The sequence below is a fragment of the Phasianus colchicus genome, chromosome 3 (assembly GCF_987193195.1).
Source record: "Phasianus colchicus chromosome 3, bPhaCol1.hap1.1, whole genome shotgun sequence".
Classification (NCBI taxonomy): Eukaryota; Metazoa; Chordata; class Aves; order Galliformes; family Phasianidae; genus Phasianus; species Phasianus colchicus.
In genome coordinates this window covers 90,507,910-90,527,665 of record NC_143438.1, presented here as the reverse complement: position 1 = coordinate 90,527,665, position 19,756 = coordinate 90,507,910, and the positions used below count along the sequence as shown (strand labels likewise).

At 38.2% G+C, this 19,756-nt stretch overlaps 1 protein-coding gene across 7 annotated transcripts in view; it reads left to right on the top strand.

Annotated features, from left to right (window-relative positions):
- TRAPPC9 (trafficking protein particle complex subunit 9) overlaps positions 1–19,756 on the top strand; it is a 472,387-nt gene that overhangs the window by 223,927 nt on the left and 228,704 nt on the right. For all 7 annotated transcript variants that reach the window (XM_090138036.1, XM_090138035.1, XM_031591261.2 and 4 more), the window contains one exon: positions 2,040–2,130. In XM_090138036.1, the coding sequence (XP_089994162.1) occupies positions 2,040–2,130 (91 nt within the window). The remainder of the gene's footprint in view (positions 1–2,039; positions 2,131–19,756) is intronic.

The following is a 19,756-nucleotide window of genomic DNA, read 5'->3' as shown; positions in this document are numbered from 1 at the left end:
TTACTTATTTGCTATCCTATAATTTGCTTCATGGAAATTATTCTGCTGTGCTGGTGTCCTGGGTCTTATTTTGCAGCAGCAATGTTTTTATGAGGTGGCAGGCAGCTGCGTTGGATTTTCCAAATACTTGGTTTTGTGTAGTGTTGTTTATGGCTTTCAGACTCTTTTCTTAGGGTTTGTGAATTCTTCATTTGTAGACCTTAAAGCTATTTAATACATTTTTTCTCAGATCACAATAAGGGCTATTACAAAAAAATGTTGCAAGAATGGTATGAGCTGTATTGATTCCCTTTTTCTGTCGTCTCATTGAGCTCTTGAGTCTCAGCCACTAACTGTTAGATCTTATTTTAATGTGAGATTTCAAGAATTTTTTTAAAGCCTCCTGGAGAGCCTGTGAAAATTATGTCCTGTGTTAAAAATCAGTTGTCTGCAGTACTTGTTCATTTTCTTTTCAGTGATGCAGATGAGAACGTACTTCATGGTTCAGATGATGTACCTCTCCTTGTAGAGTTTTGAGCTCATAGATTCCTCTACCTTTGCTTGCTTATTTTTGAGAAAGATATTTTTGGAGTAGTAGGATGAAGCTTTGAGGTATCTTCCTAGGAGTTCACACTGTTGTTATGTTTGGACATCACCTTCACCTGTTGTTGTTTCAGTAGAAGAATCCTAAGTTGGAAGAGGGGTGTTTTCATGAAGCTTATCTGTTGTATGTGTGGCCATAGAGGAGCTGTGATCGCTCCACTTCTACTTTATCCTGAAGTTAAATATTTGAAGGGAGGGCACAAATTGGTCAGAGCCAGGCTCATGGGTGCCTCTTGACAGGACAAGAAGCCGTGAGCACAGACTGGAGCCCAGGAGGTTCTCTCTGAGCATCAGGGTGCATTTCAGTGCTGTGCTGGTGGCAGAGCACTGGCACAGGTTGCCCAGAGATGTTTGTGGAGTCTCCTCCTTGGACATCTTCCAAAGCACCGTCCTGGGCACCCTGCTCTGAGTGCTCCTGTTTCAGCAGAGGTTGGACCAGATGGACCCAGAGACCCTTCCAACCCCGACTATTACTCTGTCTACCTGAGACAGGGGCTTCTTGTGGTACAAAACCATGCCAAAGTCAGTGAATGCAAAACTTCAGCTAAATATGAAGTCATTCTAATTTCTGTATCCCTTTGTATCCCATCTGAAGTCAGGGAATTTGAAAAAAAGAAGTCTGATTCTCTTCCTGTTACAAATGCATGTTAGCTGATGCATTCCACAATATTATCTTTATGTTACTGTTATAATTTCTATGTATTATTTATAGTTACTCTTCTTAATTTGTTTAATTGGAAAATGTAATCTTTGTGTTCTGTTGGATGTCACCTAACCTTTTATATCAGAACTTGTGTAACTTATTTTGAAGACAGATACAAATAGAGATTCTGTTACTCCCAGCAGTTGATTTCAGTTCTTCACTGTTTTTAGAGTAAGATCTCCTAATTTATTCTTACTTCAGTCTGAGCTTGTTGCTGAGTTAATACAGGACTTTGTAGGAGAGAAGCTTGCAGGTTACATGCCTGTGCAATTCTGTTGTGAAGTTCGCCTTGTATGGACACTCTCTCAGCCTTGTATATCCATAGATTTCACACCAAACCATCATTCAAAACTAACCTACCCCACGTTTGTTCTGTTCTGTATTTCATCATTCACATTTTCAGATTGCTCTTCATTGGTCATTTTGAATTGGAATCCTGCACTGCATACTTCCAGACTCTGCATTTTCAGAGCTTCCAGACATTTTTTCCCTTGCTCTTTAGTACGGTTCAGAGACTTTTTACCTTTGCATCTTTGTATTTATTGCTCCCCAGTGGAATAAAATGTTTATATTCTGAAGATACGAACAGCTCTAATTACTATTGTTAATCAATTCATTGGCTAATAAGCCCAAATATATATCTGTAACCATTAATGAATCTTGATGTTGCAGTTTTACTTTGCAGTCATAAAATTTGCACATATTGCATGCTCTTTTTCTCTCCGAATCAAAGTTTTCCTTAATTCTAATTTACCCTTCCTTGAAGCGTGAAGGGGAAGCAAGCGTGGAAGGCGTTCTTAATCAACTGGTCCTGGAGCATCTACAGTTGGCTCCTCTCCAGTGGGGTGAGTAATGTAAAAATCTGTTGGTGATTTCTTCAGAGGATGTACTGGTTTGTAATTTCTGGCAGCATGAGAAAGATAATATTTTCATTCACTGATGATCTACGACACAGAAGAATTTGCTAAGATTTATTTTTCCATTAGATGTTTTGCTTATGATTTAGTTGAAGAGAAATGTAAGGTGTATATCTTTTAAGTATCACTGCTCAAGTGATAGTAAATATGAAAACTGACTGTGCACTTTTGCCTGTACTTTGTGGTCTCAGTATTTTGTAGGAGAGGTGGCTGCTGCTGAAATCTTCCCTTTGCTTGACAGTGCATGTTCTTAAATTTCAGTAAAATATTTTCATGGAATTACAGAATAACTTGTGGTATATTTCCCACCGTGATTGATATCAGGATTACTAGTTTTTTTAGTAGTCCTTGTAAATCTTTATTTTGCATTTAGAATGATGTTCCAACAATGAACTATTGAATTACTTTAATTTTGAAGGGTCTTGATGATGTGACTTCTATCTGAGTTTCTTAACATGGCTAGAGTATTTGTTTTGGATCACGTGTTGCTTTATCCCCAGACCTTCTACTGCCGTGAAAGGGTGCAGGAAAAAGTTGCTGCATTTGTAAGAAAATTGTTTTCAAAGTCTTTGTTTTCAAATTCGCTGCTCCTTGTTTTAATTCATTTGATGACCTAGAGAGGATCGGTTTTGAGGAACAGCAGTCCATCACCACTGTCTGAGTTAACTATTAAAACTGATAAGATTTCCCCAAATCCCTTTCTTGCAAATGGTATTCTTTTTTCCAAGTGTGTGGACCATCTACATCACATACATAAAAACTTGTACGCACACCTGATTTATGGATGGGAAGGTTAAAACTGGTAATGTTTAAAATTTGTTGTGTTGTAAACATGTCCAACTTTCACCATAAACATCTTTGTCTGAAATCATGCTTATCTGTCATCTGCTCCTCAGAGGATTCAAAGATTTGGTACTATGTGTTTTTATAATCTCTTTGGTGATGATTGCCCTGGTCATCATCAGTGAAACAAACAGCGTGTATTTCATGTGTCTTGACAGCTCAGGTCCCCTGGGGAGTCATCTTTGTTCTGCTGAGTCCCACTGACCTTATTTGTAGCTTGGGCTCTGTGCTTGGAAATCCTTCCTTAGCACTCTTGCACCGTTGAAAAATTTTCTTAGTTGTTTTCTTTTAATTTTCTTTTTGCTGCCAAACACCACCTTCAGACCTCCGATAAAATAAGCTTTTACAGTCATGGGACTGTATTTGCAAATCCAACCTAAGTGGTGATTTTCAGTGGTATTTTGATGCATGTAAATACTCATTTTTCAGGTCTCATTTGTTTTCATGCCTAATACTTACTCAAATTGAAATTGCTATTGAATATCTTATCCTATTTGTATAACACAAGAAATGTCTTAGTCTAGAAGCTGTAGCTCACTGGAAAAAAGTATTGAAAAAGAAGTATTGATTAGGTGCCTGATTTAACTTGAAAACAAGACCAAAAAGTAAAATAAAAAGCAATAGAGGATTTTCTTTCAGTGAGCTACAGTTTCAAATATTCAGTGGTATAATATTTGCTACCCAATCTCACCACTCTGCAGCCAGGTAAACCTATATGCAGCATCATGTGGTAAGGTAGTGAGCTCCCTCAGGAAGTTTGTTTTATATGACAGACAATACAGGCTAAAGTTGATTTATTAGTGCATGGGGTGGATGAGGATTTAAACGATTGTCTTTTCAACTCAGTAGTTCCCACCCAGAAGGTGGCAATGATGAAGATGTCTGGTTAATGAAGAGATTTTATCTGTACACATTCAGACAAGGAGATGCATTGTCTTTCAGAACGTAAATTTTAGCCAGAATATGTTTCCCACTCAACAGTTTCAGGCATTGTAAAATGCTGTGTGTTTCCAATCTTCCAGGATGTAATGCACACTCTGTTTCTCTCTTCTTTTTCCTCTTATTTTCAAGTGGTTGAAGCAATCTTTATGTTTTCATATAATGTATTAGAGACCTAAACTGTCTTGTACAAACCAGCTTTTTTAGTGATAGTAGTTGGTGACGACTACCAATAATGAGATAATCTTATGCAAGCTATCTTAAATGTTCTTTGACCATTAGCAATGAAAACTGTCAATGTATATAATAAATAGGGCAATATTTTATGAATGGTCTTATCTCCTCCTGCCTTTCTGAATTTTTTGAAGTTTTTGCTGTTACTTGAATGTAATATGGTAGAATCGACTACTTGAGGCTTTTTTTTTAATCTTCACACTGTTTGTTGTCACAGCCTTGCTTTGCTTTGAGTTTTTCTTTTCTGTAGAGACAATAACTGGCATTTCAGTGTGAATGTTCCTTATAATAGCTATCATTGTAATGCAACCTTTGAGTGTATTAGCTAAGAAATGTTGCCCCAGCGTTGCGCAACAAAACTGATTTTATGATTATTCAAAGCTTTTCTTATATTGATGGCTATGTTGAAGGGTTTACTTTATTAAAAGTACTCACACTAAAACATGGATGAATATTTAAAATGGTTTTGATTAAAAAATGACTGGCTCTTGTTCAGAATTAGAAAATCTGCACTTCAAGATTACTTTTAAATTTGACATGCTTAATTCATACTACATTCCTTAAATTATAAAAGTATATTGAAATAGTTTTTCATCTGAATGTGACAATCCTGTCTTTGCCTCATCAAATGCAAGGCAAAGAGTATTATTAAAAGTTGATGACACTGAAATTTTGTTGTAAAAGTTAGAAGTTCAGACCAGAAAAGGTTGAAGGAACAGGGCTTGTTTAGCTTGGAGAAGAGAAGGCTGCAGGGAGACCTCATTGTGGCCTTCCAATATTTGAATGGAGCATATAAACAGGAAGGGGAATGTCTGTTTACAAGAGTGGAGAGTGATAGGACAAGGGGGAATGGTTTTAAACTAAGACAGGGAGGTTTAAGTTAGATATTAGGAGGAAGTTTTTCACACAGAGGGTGGTGATGCACTGGAACAGGTTGTTCAAGGAGGTTGTGGATGCCCCATGCCTGGAGGCATTCAAGGCTGGATGTGGCTCTGGGCAGCCTGGTCTGCTGGTTGGTGACCCTGCACATAGCAGGGGGTTGAAACTGGATGATCATTGTGGTCCTTTTCAACCCAGACCATTCTACGATTCTGTGAAGTCAGCCCAGAAGGTTTGTCAGGTGGAGGAAAAAAGTGGCTCTTAGTGGACAGTGAGGGTTGTGATTTCATCTGATTAAGTGGCTGGAGAAGGAAAAAAGTATTTAAAACATGAAGAATCATAAAAAAGGAAATATGTCAGAGGGGAGAGAGAGTGTTCTTAATATGTTGTTAAAATTGATTTTAAGATTTAAGACATCTCTGGAAAATGAAGTTGTCTATTAGCAAGGTTAGTAAATCACACGTAATTGGAAAACATAATCTTGCTCAACACCAGCAAGTTCAGTGTTCTCTAAAATTTATGACATATTTTCTTTTTACTGCTGGGCAACAAACCAAATGTAGAAATAGATGTGGTTTTAAGGTGCATATATTAATATCATCACGTCAAGGAAACACAGCCTGCAAAGTTTAATGAGGAGAACCAGGACTCTTCCAAGGAATATGTCTTACAAATCCTGTGGTTAGATTTGAAAATGATCAGATGGAAGCAAATGTAATTACTTGCAATGCAGTATTTTTTCAATCTTTATTTGATTTATGTTACAATGTTTTGCAAGCAAGCAAAATTTGGAGACCAAACAGTTAGCAGTTTGATGGTACTCTCCTGCATTTTATAGCAAAATTATCAGAGGTACAAATGCCATGCTGAAAATGTTGTTACTGAACTTGAAATAGACTGAATTTGAAATAGGCTTTTGATTAAACCTGGAAAAGGCTGGGCCTGGGATATTCCTGAATTAAAATTTGAGAAGTACCTCTTAAACCAGAGATTGCCAGCATTTTGTTTGCTGTACACAAATCTTACAGCAGCAGCATTTTTGAAATTCCCCTGTTACGTGAAACAAAAACAACTGGTCTCACTGGCTGCAAAAACAAGGTAAAGACCTTGTGTTTTCCTAATGATCTTTATATGTGAAAGATGTATTAGAGAAGGGTGATTCACAATTCAAGACAAATCTTGAAGTGCTACATACCCTAATGCATAGGGCAGGTATTTAGCTTTTCTTTCCCTATAGAAACTGGCTGAGTAACTTAAAAGCAATGATTATACATAAACTCTGAGGACAGTACTTACAGTTATTTGCTAGGAACCATGCAAATGTCAAGCATCACCACAGGCAAAGTCCAGAAATAGCTTTAAGTTTTCATTCATTCTTTTATTTCATTCAGTCGTTTCATTCATTCTTTACTCTTCCATTCTAATATTACTTTTATTGGAGGAGATAGAATTAAACTTAATTGCACTGTTCAATGCAGTTCATAATGCAGGTTTCATTTTCCAGCATGTAATTGAGGGAAAACCTAACAATCCTGTTGAATGCTCTCTAGATCAGCATTAGGAAAAATGGTGGTTAGTATCCAAAATCTTAGTTTTTTACATATAGACAGAAAACACTCCACATTTTGTTGTTGGTTCCTAAGAAATTGTTGGTCTGCTTGCATGGTGAGGCATATTGTAGTTAGAGAAAGCTCAGAAAGTCTGAACTGAAGAATGGTTTTTAATTCTCCCAGGTAGTTGGCAAAGAGACAGTAAAGAGGTAGATTAATAACTATTTTGGAGTGCGTAATGAAGATGGAGCCCATGACAGCTTGTGTGGAAGTTCTGCCTAGTTAAGTTTAACAAAACATCTTATGGAGCTATTATTTTTAAAGAAATTATCTTAATAATACGTTGTTTCTTTTAAATAGCATCAAATCACAATATTTTTTCACAGCTTATATATTTCATGCAACTTAATTACTGAAACTACTCACCCATTTTATTTTGCATTTTCCAGTCTGATCTTAGACCATGATTAAATCTTTCTTTCCACAGTTTATGTTATTAACTGTTAAGAATTGCAGCAGTGTCAAATCAACCTGTCCTGAATACAGAGGAAAATGTTCTAAAGTATCTGTCATTGAGAAGATGGTGGAGCCATACTTCCCTAAGCTCATGCTTTGGATGCTATCTTGACACCCTGACAGCTCGTTGTCCCCAGGGGCCCATTTAAAAGAGCTGGATCTCTGCCGACATGATTATTGTTAACAGTTTTATTTGAGTCAGAGCAGTCCTATAATGTTGCTCATTCTCCATGTTTGAAATTCCAGTGCTGTGCTGGTGTTGTTAAAAGAACAGATTTAAGGGAAAACAGCAAGGAAGCAGTTTTGGTTTTTCTTTCAATAAACAAATCACTCGTAGGCCCTCCACAAGGTCACATGGATAAATTCTACATAGGGATAAGATTGGGAATACGAAGCGATCAGGAGCATATACTAATGTTAGTACTTCAAAAATACTACAAATATTCATTTATCAAACTAAAATATTCTTAAATTATACTTCAGATTTACAGTAGATTTACAGTAGAATGGCTATTACCATCAACAGAAAGTTGAAACCAGAAAAATGGAAGAGGATGCTGTCTGTAAGGTAGAGAATCACAGTCTGATTCATAGCACGATGGAAATTGAGAAACAATCTGGAAACAAATGGGTTTTACTAGGTAATCAACCTTTCTCATCCATTTAGAAAAAACTTCAGGTTTCTCACTTTTATTTTTAAGATGTAAGAGAGGTGGGAACACTTTCGTATCTTAACAGCTTGTGTGCAGGCTGTTTTGGAAGATATTTTGGCAATGTCAAACAAGCAACATGCTTTAGTTACTGGGAAGTGTTAAGGGACTGGGGTAGTACACTGAAAAAAGGACTAACTTGATAAAAACTAGGGCATCTGGCACAAAATTAATGTTCTCACATGTCAAAACATGCTATTGTGTGATATGCTTTGAATCAGCTGTTGTTGCTAATTCTTACCAAAGCCTTGGTTACCCAAAACTGAGAGGAACTTGAAGAGAAAGGGTTTCAAACCTAAACGTATCAGGAATGATTTCAAATAAAAGGTAGTGAGGAAAAGTATAACACCATGAAGTGAAAATTAATGAACAAAACTTCATGTGAAAGGACACGTAGCGTGAGATGGCTGGGTACAGTGCCACTGGTTACGTCCATCTCAGATTTCTGAGATTTTGTGCACCTCTAGGGCAGGGGGCATCCACAGCTTCTCTGGGCAGCCTGCTTCAGTGCCTCATGGCTCTAGATGAAGTTAACAACTTAAATCTTGAAGAGCAGCTTAAAGCTGCAAATTACCTCCATTTCCGCATGTGGTGTCTTGACTTTGGCTGAGAGCAAGATGTCCATCCAGCTGCTCTCTCCTTCCACCTCTTCAAAAGGAGGAGGTAGAAAACAGGATGAAGAAGCTGGTAAGAATGAGGTGAACACATACCAGTTATGGTCACAAGCACAACAGACCCAACATAGGGAAAATTAATTTACATTCTTGACCACAAATATCATTTGAATAATAGGAAACAAATTAAAATGTAAGAAATGCTAATGGTGTGTAAGTATTGGTCTAGAGCCATTCTTTTGCAGTTTTTCCAGTGTGAACTGCTAGAGATTTTTTGCTTAAAAAAAGGAGGACAATAACCTGATAAAATATGCTGATGGTTCACAGATGAACACGACCATCTCTTCAAAAAAGGATCAGGCTATCGCACAGGAATCGATAGATAATCTCAAAAATCAAAGTACCATAACTGAAATGGATGACATGTAGTCCAGAAAGGAAGGTTATCTGTTCTTAGAGTAATAACACAGAGATCTGCTAGAAGTTCAGCTGTCTAAAGTGACTGGAGAGGAATTGATTAAGTGTTGCTCTGAGCTACCAGTGTGATTCAGCTGTGAAGAAAGGTGTTTGTGCAGGTCTCTAATGGAACTTCCCATGGGAAGCTTCTTGCAGAAGAGCTCAAATCAAACCAGAGTAGGAAAAAATATGTTTTGTAGGTGATCAGGTACTGAAAACTTATTGTTGGGTTTGTGGGGTTATCTTACTGTGCTGAATAAAAACAGCTCAGATATCAAAAGCCGAGTAATTCTGGGATGTGGATTCTGTGTTCACTGCTTAGGCATCTAATGCAGTCTTTTTTGCTTTGAAATATACTTTATCTGGTATAAATTTCTTTAATTTAGTAAAATCAAGGCATAGGAAAGAGAGCTGACTTAGTTCCAGACATCTGTCCAGTTTGCAAGAAGGGGAAGAAGTTGCTGAAATAGTGTGATTTCTGTCAAAAGAAACATACTGAATAACAACTCTGTTAATAAATACAGTTTATTTTGAAGGATGCTTAAGAATATGAATGCAATCTTAGAGCAGGAATACCAGTAGAGAGGAAATTACCACATGATGGTATTGAATTTAATATGAAAGGGAAATAAAAACCCAGAATGTTGTGGTAGCAGAATAATTAACTCAAGTTTGAGTCATGCACATACACCTCATACATTTTGTTGCAATGACTGAATGACTTTGCTTTCAGTAAAGTGTTTTAGAAAACATTATTGTCTTTTTAAAACAAAACTACTACGAAAGATGCGTGCATGGGTTACTTTGTAGGAATACTGCTTACAACATTGCTGTTAAGCCATAACAGGCGATTAAGGAACAGTGTAAGGATGATAAATAGTTGCATAGTTTTGGAGCAAGATGCTTACTTTTGTAGACATTATTATAAGCAAATTGAATAATAGATTAATTGAATATCCCAATTAAAAATGATCAAGAAAAATGATCAGAATAATCAAGAAAGTGGGTTACATTTTCAAGAAGAGGTGTAAGGACAATTGTAAGGAAGAAGATGGAGAAGACTAAGAAGCTCTCTTGTAAAGCAGTAAGTGAAAAGTATCACTGAATCTGCAGTGAAATAGATTTCTATTATTTTGATGAACACAGAAGATGGTATTTGAATAAAATATAGAGAAATATAATTCAGCTTGTGGACAATTATAAAAGAATAAAGCAAAAAAGATCAGAAGATGTATGCGTTAACAAGATAGGCAAGAAAGATGCTTTGATCAGGCAGGATTTTAATTACCCGGCAATTAAATGAATTGTACAGTAAAGTGTGTAGAGGATGAGAAATGGAAAATATGCTAATTGTAGTGTAGGAACATTCTGAATAGGCTATGTAGGACAGGTTCAGTGTGTAATTGGTTTCGGGCAGTAAGCAAGAAAGGAGGCCTTATTCCAGAGGGCATACGCTGAGCCTCGTTATCTTGCTTTCTACAGTTCTAAGATCTTATTTTGCTTTCAGAAAATCAGGCATATGCTTGGAACTGAATGACATGAGTGTTGGAAATGAAAGCAGTTTTACTCTGCATACAGTGGACTTTGAATGAGGCTCTCTTACTAATAACGTGTGCCATCGGGTTGGATTGTAGCATTTTCTGTGGAAAAACACGAATGCGCTCAGCTGAAGCGTAGAAATTCGTAGTTCAACGACTTCACTGGAAACCAACAAAACCGTATTTGTGTGTAGGTGCACACACCCACACCCTTAATGGGTTTTGACCCTGCAGTTTGGAGGGGGCCTGGTCTGCGACCAGCAGAAGTTCTCTGGTGAACAGTCATTCTGAAGGAGGGTTAATTTGCAGCGTTCATTCTGAAGTAGTCTCTTATTTCATCAAGGAAGCAGAAGTGAATTAATGAGTAGAAGGAACATAAATCCACCTCAATAAGCCTTGTAACGCTGAAATTAATAGCTTCCAACTGTCAAACATCAACAGTACGAGCATAGACTACAACATACAGATTTGTACGAGGAAATACAAGCTTTGACTGAAGTCCTCTTATTATTTTTCTCATTTTTAGTGTTGGTGGTTGTTGTTGTTCTCTCTCTTTCTCTCTCCAAATATGAGCTGTTGGTTATCTGTTTTTCAGCTTAAGATATTTATTTTTCCATCTCCTTTTTACTCCATGTTGTGATTTCTCTTATCCCATTAATTCTCACCATTGTCTCTTTGGTAAAATGATGTTTGAACTTTTTGATGTTACTTTTGTTTTAATTTTGCATACCAGACTTTTGTATTAAGAGATCATAATATATAAAAATATATTGAGAAGAGAGATTTTACAGTTTTAGTAGAGGAAGAGGTTAATTTGATTTGATTGATTTGAGTCTTTAATTGATTTGATTTTTGCAAAGAAAGGCAGTCAAAAAGAAAATCCATCCCAGCCTATGATTGTGTGTTCACTGATGCTTCAAACTAAGTTATGAACTTATTTTACCATGCATTTTCTTATCAAGGAGAAATTCAGACTCACTTCAGTAACGTTTCTGATTACTTCTAGATATATTAGAAATTATTGAAAGAGAAGGGCTTATTTATTTATGTGTTTATTTATTTATTATTTCATGGTATAAAAGAACTGAGTCAATGTATTCTGCTGTTTGGCTTTGTATGGAAGGGCTTTCATCAGTAGATACCGTAGTTGTTTTCTGTTACTGCATTTTGAGTAGTGGCTGGATGCTATTAGACGTGTACTGAGCTATTACAGGGCTTACATCAAGGCCAGGGACTAGAGATGAAATAAGAATCTTAATTAAAAATGTTAGTAGCATATAGAAAAGGTAAAATGTCTCGACAGTGTCTGGAGTTACACAGAGAGAAATAATTGGCTTCCTCACGTGAAAACTTCAGGGAAAAAAAGGCAGCAACATCAGCAATCCTAAATAATTAAAAGAAGTGTCAAGGGATAATTACATTTCTGTGCTTTGATAAACAGTCAAGTGTCAGTTATCTGAATGAAAGGTGGGTCTGGGTTGCTCAAGCTAAAGGAAAAAGCCAGGTACTGAAAACACTGGGGACCATAAAGAAGTTTAGAATGCGTAACTCCCACAAAACAGGAGCTGACCCCACTGGGTTGGTGGGCTAGTGGGCCCCTTTGTGACATGGAATTGCCAGTTACCACTTTCCTTCTTGCTTTACTATCCCTGTTTTACTTCAGCTTTATCCTGAAAGAAAACATGTTGTTTCCCCTCACCTACCGAATTGAAAAATAATGGTTGTGAAACAAAACAAAAAGATGAGTGATAAGCGCAGTCAAAGCTTTGAGATTGGCTAAAAATAAGACCAGTAAATAGCTGTCAATTGGAGTTCATCCTGAACTTCTACTGCTAAAGAGGCAAAATGACCTCTTCTGGTTACCTAGCGACTGTGATTCTATCTACCTTGTTGGAGCCACCTGTGAGTTTGTGAACATCTGCTCCTAGCAAAGGTTTTAAAGAGCAGTGTTCTCACTACTCCCTGTTTGTGAACTGTTTTTGCTAACAGAAAATATTTGATGGAAATTATTTCTGTTTAGGGCTGATTAATAGATAGAATTTGTATTGTCTTCGTGTTCTTTAGAATCAATATCATAGCATTATATATATATCTTTATGTTATTTAACTTCGAAGTAGATTGCAGAAGGTGTCTCAATATGATTTTGTTTGGAGAGCCTTTTATAAACTTACTGAGCTGCGTCTCAGAAGCTTACTGTGAGTAGTAATTTCAAGATTAAATTTATTTGTGACTCATTTCCAGCCCTTTTGTTCTCGTGTCAATATTGTTCTTTTGTTTAAATAGCTTTTCTCAGTCTCTGAAGTTTGCTCTTTTTCACTCCAGCTCTTTATTTGGTGTATTTCAAAACAAGTCAAGACTAACTCTCCTACTCTACTTGATAGCATGATTTTGTTATTACTTGTCCTTCTGTCATCTCAGTAGCCTTTATTTATGTCTCTTGAAAATTATTGAGATCTGCATGATGAAACTACGAGATCCTTCAGCAGGATCATTCCTGATATGGATCCTTAATGATTTCTACCTTAATGAAGTAATTTTGTGCTTTCATTTTAAGGCGAATTGATGATTATCTGTTTCTGTCTCCTGTTAATCACTAAAATCATAGCGAATATTTAGTATTTCACAAGGTGTGATGCCCTGTGGCTATTGTGATTAACATTGCTTCCCTCACAAGCATTAGGCTGAAACTGGGGATGATGTAGTATATCCAGCCTGTTAAACCTTCTGGCTCTTTTTCAAAGTTGGTGTACTAAAACCAGTGTGAATTTTGCTGGATCCAGCTACAACAAAGTGCTCAGCAGGTGGCTGCAGACTCCTCCAGCATAACAGGAGCTTGAATTTTTAAGATGGTTAACAATGTAATCACCATGACTAAATGCAAAGTAATTAAACCATTAAAACTTTCAAACAAAAAAAAATTAATTACATTTGGCTACTGAACTTCCTAATACTGTAGTAAAGCAGCCACATTTCTGTCAGAGATCAGTATAATGCTAGGAAAACATGCCTGTGTTTCAGATAGAGTAAGGCTTGTCAGCTCATCGGATACTCCCATTTCTCCAGGATTTTCCATTGCTTAATCTTAGCAAACACTGAAGAAGATGATCTGAGCAAGGTCAGGCAGGACTCCAAGTAAGCTGATCTCGCTGTAGGTGTCTGTGTTCATTGCAGAGGAGTTAGACTGGGCAATCTTTAAAGGCTCCTTCCAAGTTCAGTGGTTCTGTGATCCTGCACGCCATGGGACTTGGAGAGTCATTTCTCTGAACCGCTGGAAGGATGCAGTGTCTGTCCAGTCTGTGGTATTGCCCTGGCTGGGCCAGTAATATTACTGTAAGAGATATTTTTTGAAGAAAAGGCCCCTTTTTGCTGTTATTTGACCCAATGCTGAGAAAGCCGTCTGTTTAAGGCCTGCATCTCAGCAGCTCTCTAGTGAGAGCTGGATTGATACCTGTGGCTCCAGTGCTAAATGGTCAAATCTGTAATGACATTTTTCCTATTATCTTGGTTTGTATTCTGAGTGACAAAGAGGTATTTGTCTATCCAGGTGATTTGTGTTCTCCTTCCAAGCACAGAATCAAATATGTTTTGTGTAGTATTACTTCCCAGGTCCCTCAGTACTGCTAACTGGAAATTCAACAGTTGTTAGGAAACCCACATATGCAAATGAGTTTCATTAGGATATGTTTCATTATCCAGTAATTAAGCTTTTCACCACATCCAGATGCAACACTATAGAAATCAAAACATGTGAAATGCATGTGCCCAGGTGCTGCCTGGGAGCTGCAGGTCGAGGCTGGGGCTGCCCTGTGCTAAACATGGCCAGGTCCAGTGGCCTCATTGCAGGGCACAGGGCAAGTAAAAAACAGTTTTCAGCACAGGCACAGGGCAAGGAGGTGGCCCCAGTTGAGAGAGAAATAACAGAAGTGCCTCAGACCCGAGGAGGAGGAAGACAGGAAGGTCTGCATGCTGCAGCAGGAGCTGTGGTGCCCCTACATTTATCTCAGCCCAAAGGATTTTTTCTCTATTTCCTCGGCCTGTCCTGGTGAGGAGAGGCAGTGAGACTGATTCAGCTAGCTGGCCAGGATGCAAACCCACCACAGCATGTTATTGCAGTTTCTGGGTGTTCTCCTTCAATTTTTGCCCTTTAGAGAGAATGTACCACAGTCCATGCGTTTCTTTGGAGCTGATAATACTCAGCTATGTCTGCAGAAGCATCAGACACCAGACAAAGGTGGAAAGTATGCTAGTGTGATGCATGATAAGGAATGAAAATGAGACAGTTCAGTACTGTTTACTTGTGAGAAATTGTTTTGGCTTCCTAGCTGTCACAGCACATATTTTTGGTGCAGGAAGTCCATTCAGAAAGCTGTGCATAATGCAGTCCAGTAAAAATGCAGAGAGGCAGACCAGGCCTGTGGCATGTAGTGATACGTGTCTGACAGGGGAGGCAGCTTGTAAAAGAGATTAGAGATGGTAATCTGGAAGCTGTTCTTCAAAAGGCACAGAGTGAAGTTCTGTTATTTTCAGGGAGAGAAAAAGTCAACAACGTGACTTCATCATTAAAGACAAAACTTTGCAGGTTTCTTTCTATTATTGTCATAAATTGTTTCTAAAACCATGTTTTGTGTGAGATTGCAAACAGCTCTGAAGTACAATGCGGCATCATTCTTAATCTTTCACATCTGAAGTATTTTTTGCACTGCACTGCTGCCGGCAATTTGGTAATAATCCACATTAAGTAATTTATGCAGAGACCACTGATAGCGTTTACTTTTGTCTTTTACCTGGAGTTTCAGTCTGTGGAGTTCTTCATTTGCCATATACCATGCCATAATAATCAATGAGCCTTTAAGCAAATTAAGTTGTATAGCCCTACGATATTAACTCACTAAATAGTCGTTGCATGTCTAAATTTAAAGACAAAGGGATCAAAGCAGTACAGAAATTCAGATATTTCATGTAACTGAAGAGCTGAGATAATTTTAAGGAAATAGGAGATGTAAGTGCACATACAAATATTTTCAGTGTTGAAGTGGAATCGCTCTGAGCATTTCTCTAGAAATTAAATCTGAGTACATAGTATCTGGCAATTAATAGCAAATCAAACCTGTTTGTGTATGTGGTGATTAGACAGTCTTTAATTGTCATTACTTCATATTCTGATGGCAAACTGAGTTTATTAAAGTTTGTAAGCTCTGAAATAAATACGACTAAATATTTTGTTTAGTAAAATTTTACTTGTATGTAATAACGTCTAGGTGAAAAGTCATCTGAGATTCTTTGTATTTTGAAATAGGGATTAAAATGAATCTGAGTCATCTTGCTATTCATTCAGCAGTTCTCTCCTGCTCTGTCATAAATAATAAATGGTATGATGGGAAGACTCATCACTTGTTAGTGAAATTTGACTATCAGCAAGCAAGTTAATAGGTACAAATAAAAAGTAAGCTAATGTCATCATGCAGTATCTCTTTCTGAGGTGCAGTACACCTTTCTGAAGGTGTATCGCAAATACCAGGATCGGATACCATCTTCTGCCTAGGAAAGTTAGAATGATTGAGACCTATCTCTAGAGTGGTTTCCTGAATTTACTATTCTCCATGCAAATTAACTGTAATTGACAAGAATATAGAATCATAGAATCACAAGGTTGGAAACGACCTGTAAGATCATCTAGTCCAACCATCTTCTCATTACCGTTGCTACCACAAACTAAACCGTATCTCGCAGCTCCTCATCCAGACACCTCTTGAACACTGCCAGGGATGGCGACTCCACCACCTCCCTGGGCAGCCATTCCGGTTCCTGACCACTCTCTGAGACAAAAAGTTCTTCCTCATGTCCAACCTAAACCTCTTCTGGTACAACTTGCGGCCATTTCCCCCGGTCCTGTTTGTTGCCTGCGAGAAGAGGCCAAACCCCTCCTCATCACAACCTTTGTTCAGGAAGTTGTATAGTGCAGTAAGGTCTCCCCTGAGCCTCCTCTTCTGCAGACTAAACAATCCCAGCTCCCTCAGCCGCTCCTCATAAGATTTGTGCTCCAGATCCCTAAATTTCATATTACGATCTTACACATAAAACTGGGTGGTCTTCACATGTTCAGAGATGCTCATTCTCTATCATCCCTGTGATGTCACAAATAGCTGCGTAGTTCTTTCTTTCAGTGCCTGTTACTTGGGAATCTTCCCTCCAACCCCCGTTGGCAGAGTTGGAAGGTTGAGGCTTTATAAATAGGTAGACCTTGTTACCATCACTATCCCCCAACAACCCAAGCCCCACCCCACCCCAATAAAACATATCCTGCAATATCTACCCCATTCCTGCAGTTGAATATCTTAGAACTTTTATGGGAGATAATGGGATTTTTAAAAGATAGTGGTCAACGTAAAAATGCATCTTTTGTTCTCCTTTCTCCCCATCCTTTCTTTTTCAGTGTTCTGCTTGCAGAGGTCTCTTACTGAAGACAAATCATGTTTGTTGCTTTATGTATTTCCAGTACATATAGATTAAAATATTGTAGGTTCTGTTGGATGCCTGAAAACACCTACTACACTTGAAAATTTATATTTTACCCGCTAATTGTTGGAAAATATGAGCCCTTGATTGCTATGCAATTAGAAGTGTAACATTCTGTTAAACATATCACACAGCATATGGCATGTTAGTAGCAAATCCTCTAATTTAAAATGAAAAAGTGTGTAGCTCTGCATATTACAAATTTTTGCTGAGGAAAAAAATTGCCATTTGTCTAAATACCATGGGGAAAATACATCCTTAGTTATTTTTGTAATCTGAATTCAGTTTGTTGTATAAAATTCATGTTTTCTAACATTAGACAAATAGAGGAAAATCTGATATGTATTTAAATCTGAAGTAAGTTACAAGTAACCTGTACTATGCCTTTTATTTAAAAAAATATATATATAAATATATATGTATTACCTTACTGTGTGTGCTTTAGTGCAAACAAGTTAAAAATGCTGAAGCAAAAACATATTTACACAATCGCAGAAATAAAGAAATCAAAGGGTAAGGAGTAAAATTTATTGGAATTGATGGGGAATTCAGTGGTGCTCTGTTGTGTCAGTCAAAGTCATAGAAAAGGTCCACAGACATCATCACAAAATCACAGGTAAATCTCACTGGACTGAAGGCCTGATAAGTACACTGATTTTTCAGGTGTTTTTGTGTTGTATTTTGGGGCTTTTTGAAGTAAGATTTTCACAGATACAAGAAAGTGCTGCAAGAATTAACCTTCTAGTATTGACTGAAGTATTTCTTGCATGGTTCCAGAATGTATGAACACTTACAAGATGTGCTAACCCATTTATAAGGCTGATAGTAAACAGTGCTAAACTTAGGCACGGTTCACTGAAAGATAGCTTGGTAGCCCAGTTTAATACAGAATCAAGTAAGCAGCATCTACTTCTACTTCCTCAGTGATTGTGCAGGATTACTGTGATTTCAGGTACAGTTAATCTTGTAGGGGATTATATTTCTTTGATTAACTGCTTATACACCCTGATTTTTAGAACAAATCTTTGAAGTTGAAAAGATCTTTGGATCCTTTAAAAATCATAGAATGGGTTAAATTGTAAGGGATCTTAAAGATCATCTAATTCCAGCCCCCTTCTGTGAGCCACCCACTAGATCAGGTTGCCATCAGGACCCCATCCAACTTGGCCTTGAACACCTCCAGAGATGGGACATCCACTAACTTCTGGGCAGCCTGTTCCAGCGCCTCATCACCGCCTGAGCGAAAAATTTCTAAACATCTAACCTAAATCTCCCCTTTTAGATTAAAAGCATTTGCTCTTGTCTTTGTTGCAGAGGAGCTGGACTAGATGACCCTTAGTGGTCCCTTACAACTCAAAAGATTGTGATCCTATTATTCTGTCACTGTCTGCCCATGTAAAAAATTGGTTTCCCTCCCTTCCCTTAAAGAAGGGCTGAAAGGCTGCAAAGAGGCCTTCCTGGAGCCTTCCCTTCTCCAAGTTGAAGCAGCCCATCTCCTTCAGTGTTTCTTCATAGGAGAGACTCTCCAGCCATCTGATCATTTTTGTGGCCTTCCTCTGGATGTGCTCCAACAGCTCCTCATCTGTGGCCACAGACTTGGATGCAGTACTCCAGGTGGGGCCTCATAAGGGTAGAATAGAGGGGACAGTCCCCTCTTTTGCCACCTCTCTGCTAATGGAACCCAGAATACTGTTGGCCTTTCAAGCTTTAAGTGCATGCTGTTGGCTCATGTCTTGCTTTACATCCACTAGAATCCCCAAGTCCTTCTTCACAGGGCTACTCTCAATGAATTCTTTTCCCAGTCTGTACATACATATGGGATTACCCCAACCCAAGTGCTGCAGTTTGCACTTGGCCTTGTTGGACCTCATTAGGTTCACATAGGCCCTCTTTTAAAGCTTGTCCATGTTCCTCTGGATCCCTTCCTTTTGTTGTATCAATTCAGCATGGTGTTGTCAAGGCAGTCTTCCTTACTATATACTCAATCTCACTGTCATTGATAAAGATGTTAAAAAGCACCTGATGACCTCTTTGTCTCACAGATGCCTTAATGTCTTTTTCCAGGAGGATCTGCTTCGTTATCTTCCCACACAGACATGAGGCTCGTTGGCCTGTATTTCCCTGTCTTCCTTCCTTTCTTAAATATGGGAATGATGTTTCCTTTTTTCCAGTCATCAGCGACTTCACTTGACAGCCATAACTTTTCTAACATGATGGAGAGTAGCTTGGCAACCACATCAGCCAGTTCCTTCAGGACCCTGGGATGCATGTCATCTGTCCCCATAGACTTGTACACATTCAGTCTCATGAGGTGATCTCAAACTTGCATGTTGCATACGGTGGGAGGGATTTGGCTCCTCCAGCCCTTGGTGTACCAGTGAAGAGACATCAGAGATGTGGGACTGCTAGTGAGGAATGAAGCATAGAACGCCTTGAGAACCTCAGCTTTCTCCGTATCTGTTGTAGCCAGTTCTCCTTTTTCATTTATCAGAGGCAGTGCAATCTCCTTGCCCTTTTTCTTCTCACCAATGTACCTGTAGAACCCCATCTAGTTATTTTTCACATCTCTCTCCAAGTTCAGTTCTATCCATGCCTTGACTTTTCTGATCCCATCTCTGCCTGTTTGAGCAGCATCCCTGGTTCTTCCCAGGTCACATATTTGTGCTTCCATTCCCTGTACTCTTCCTTCTTTTCCCTCAGTTTGACCAACAGCTTCTTGATCAGCCATGTTGGTTTCCTGCATTGCTTTTTTAGTTAA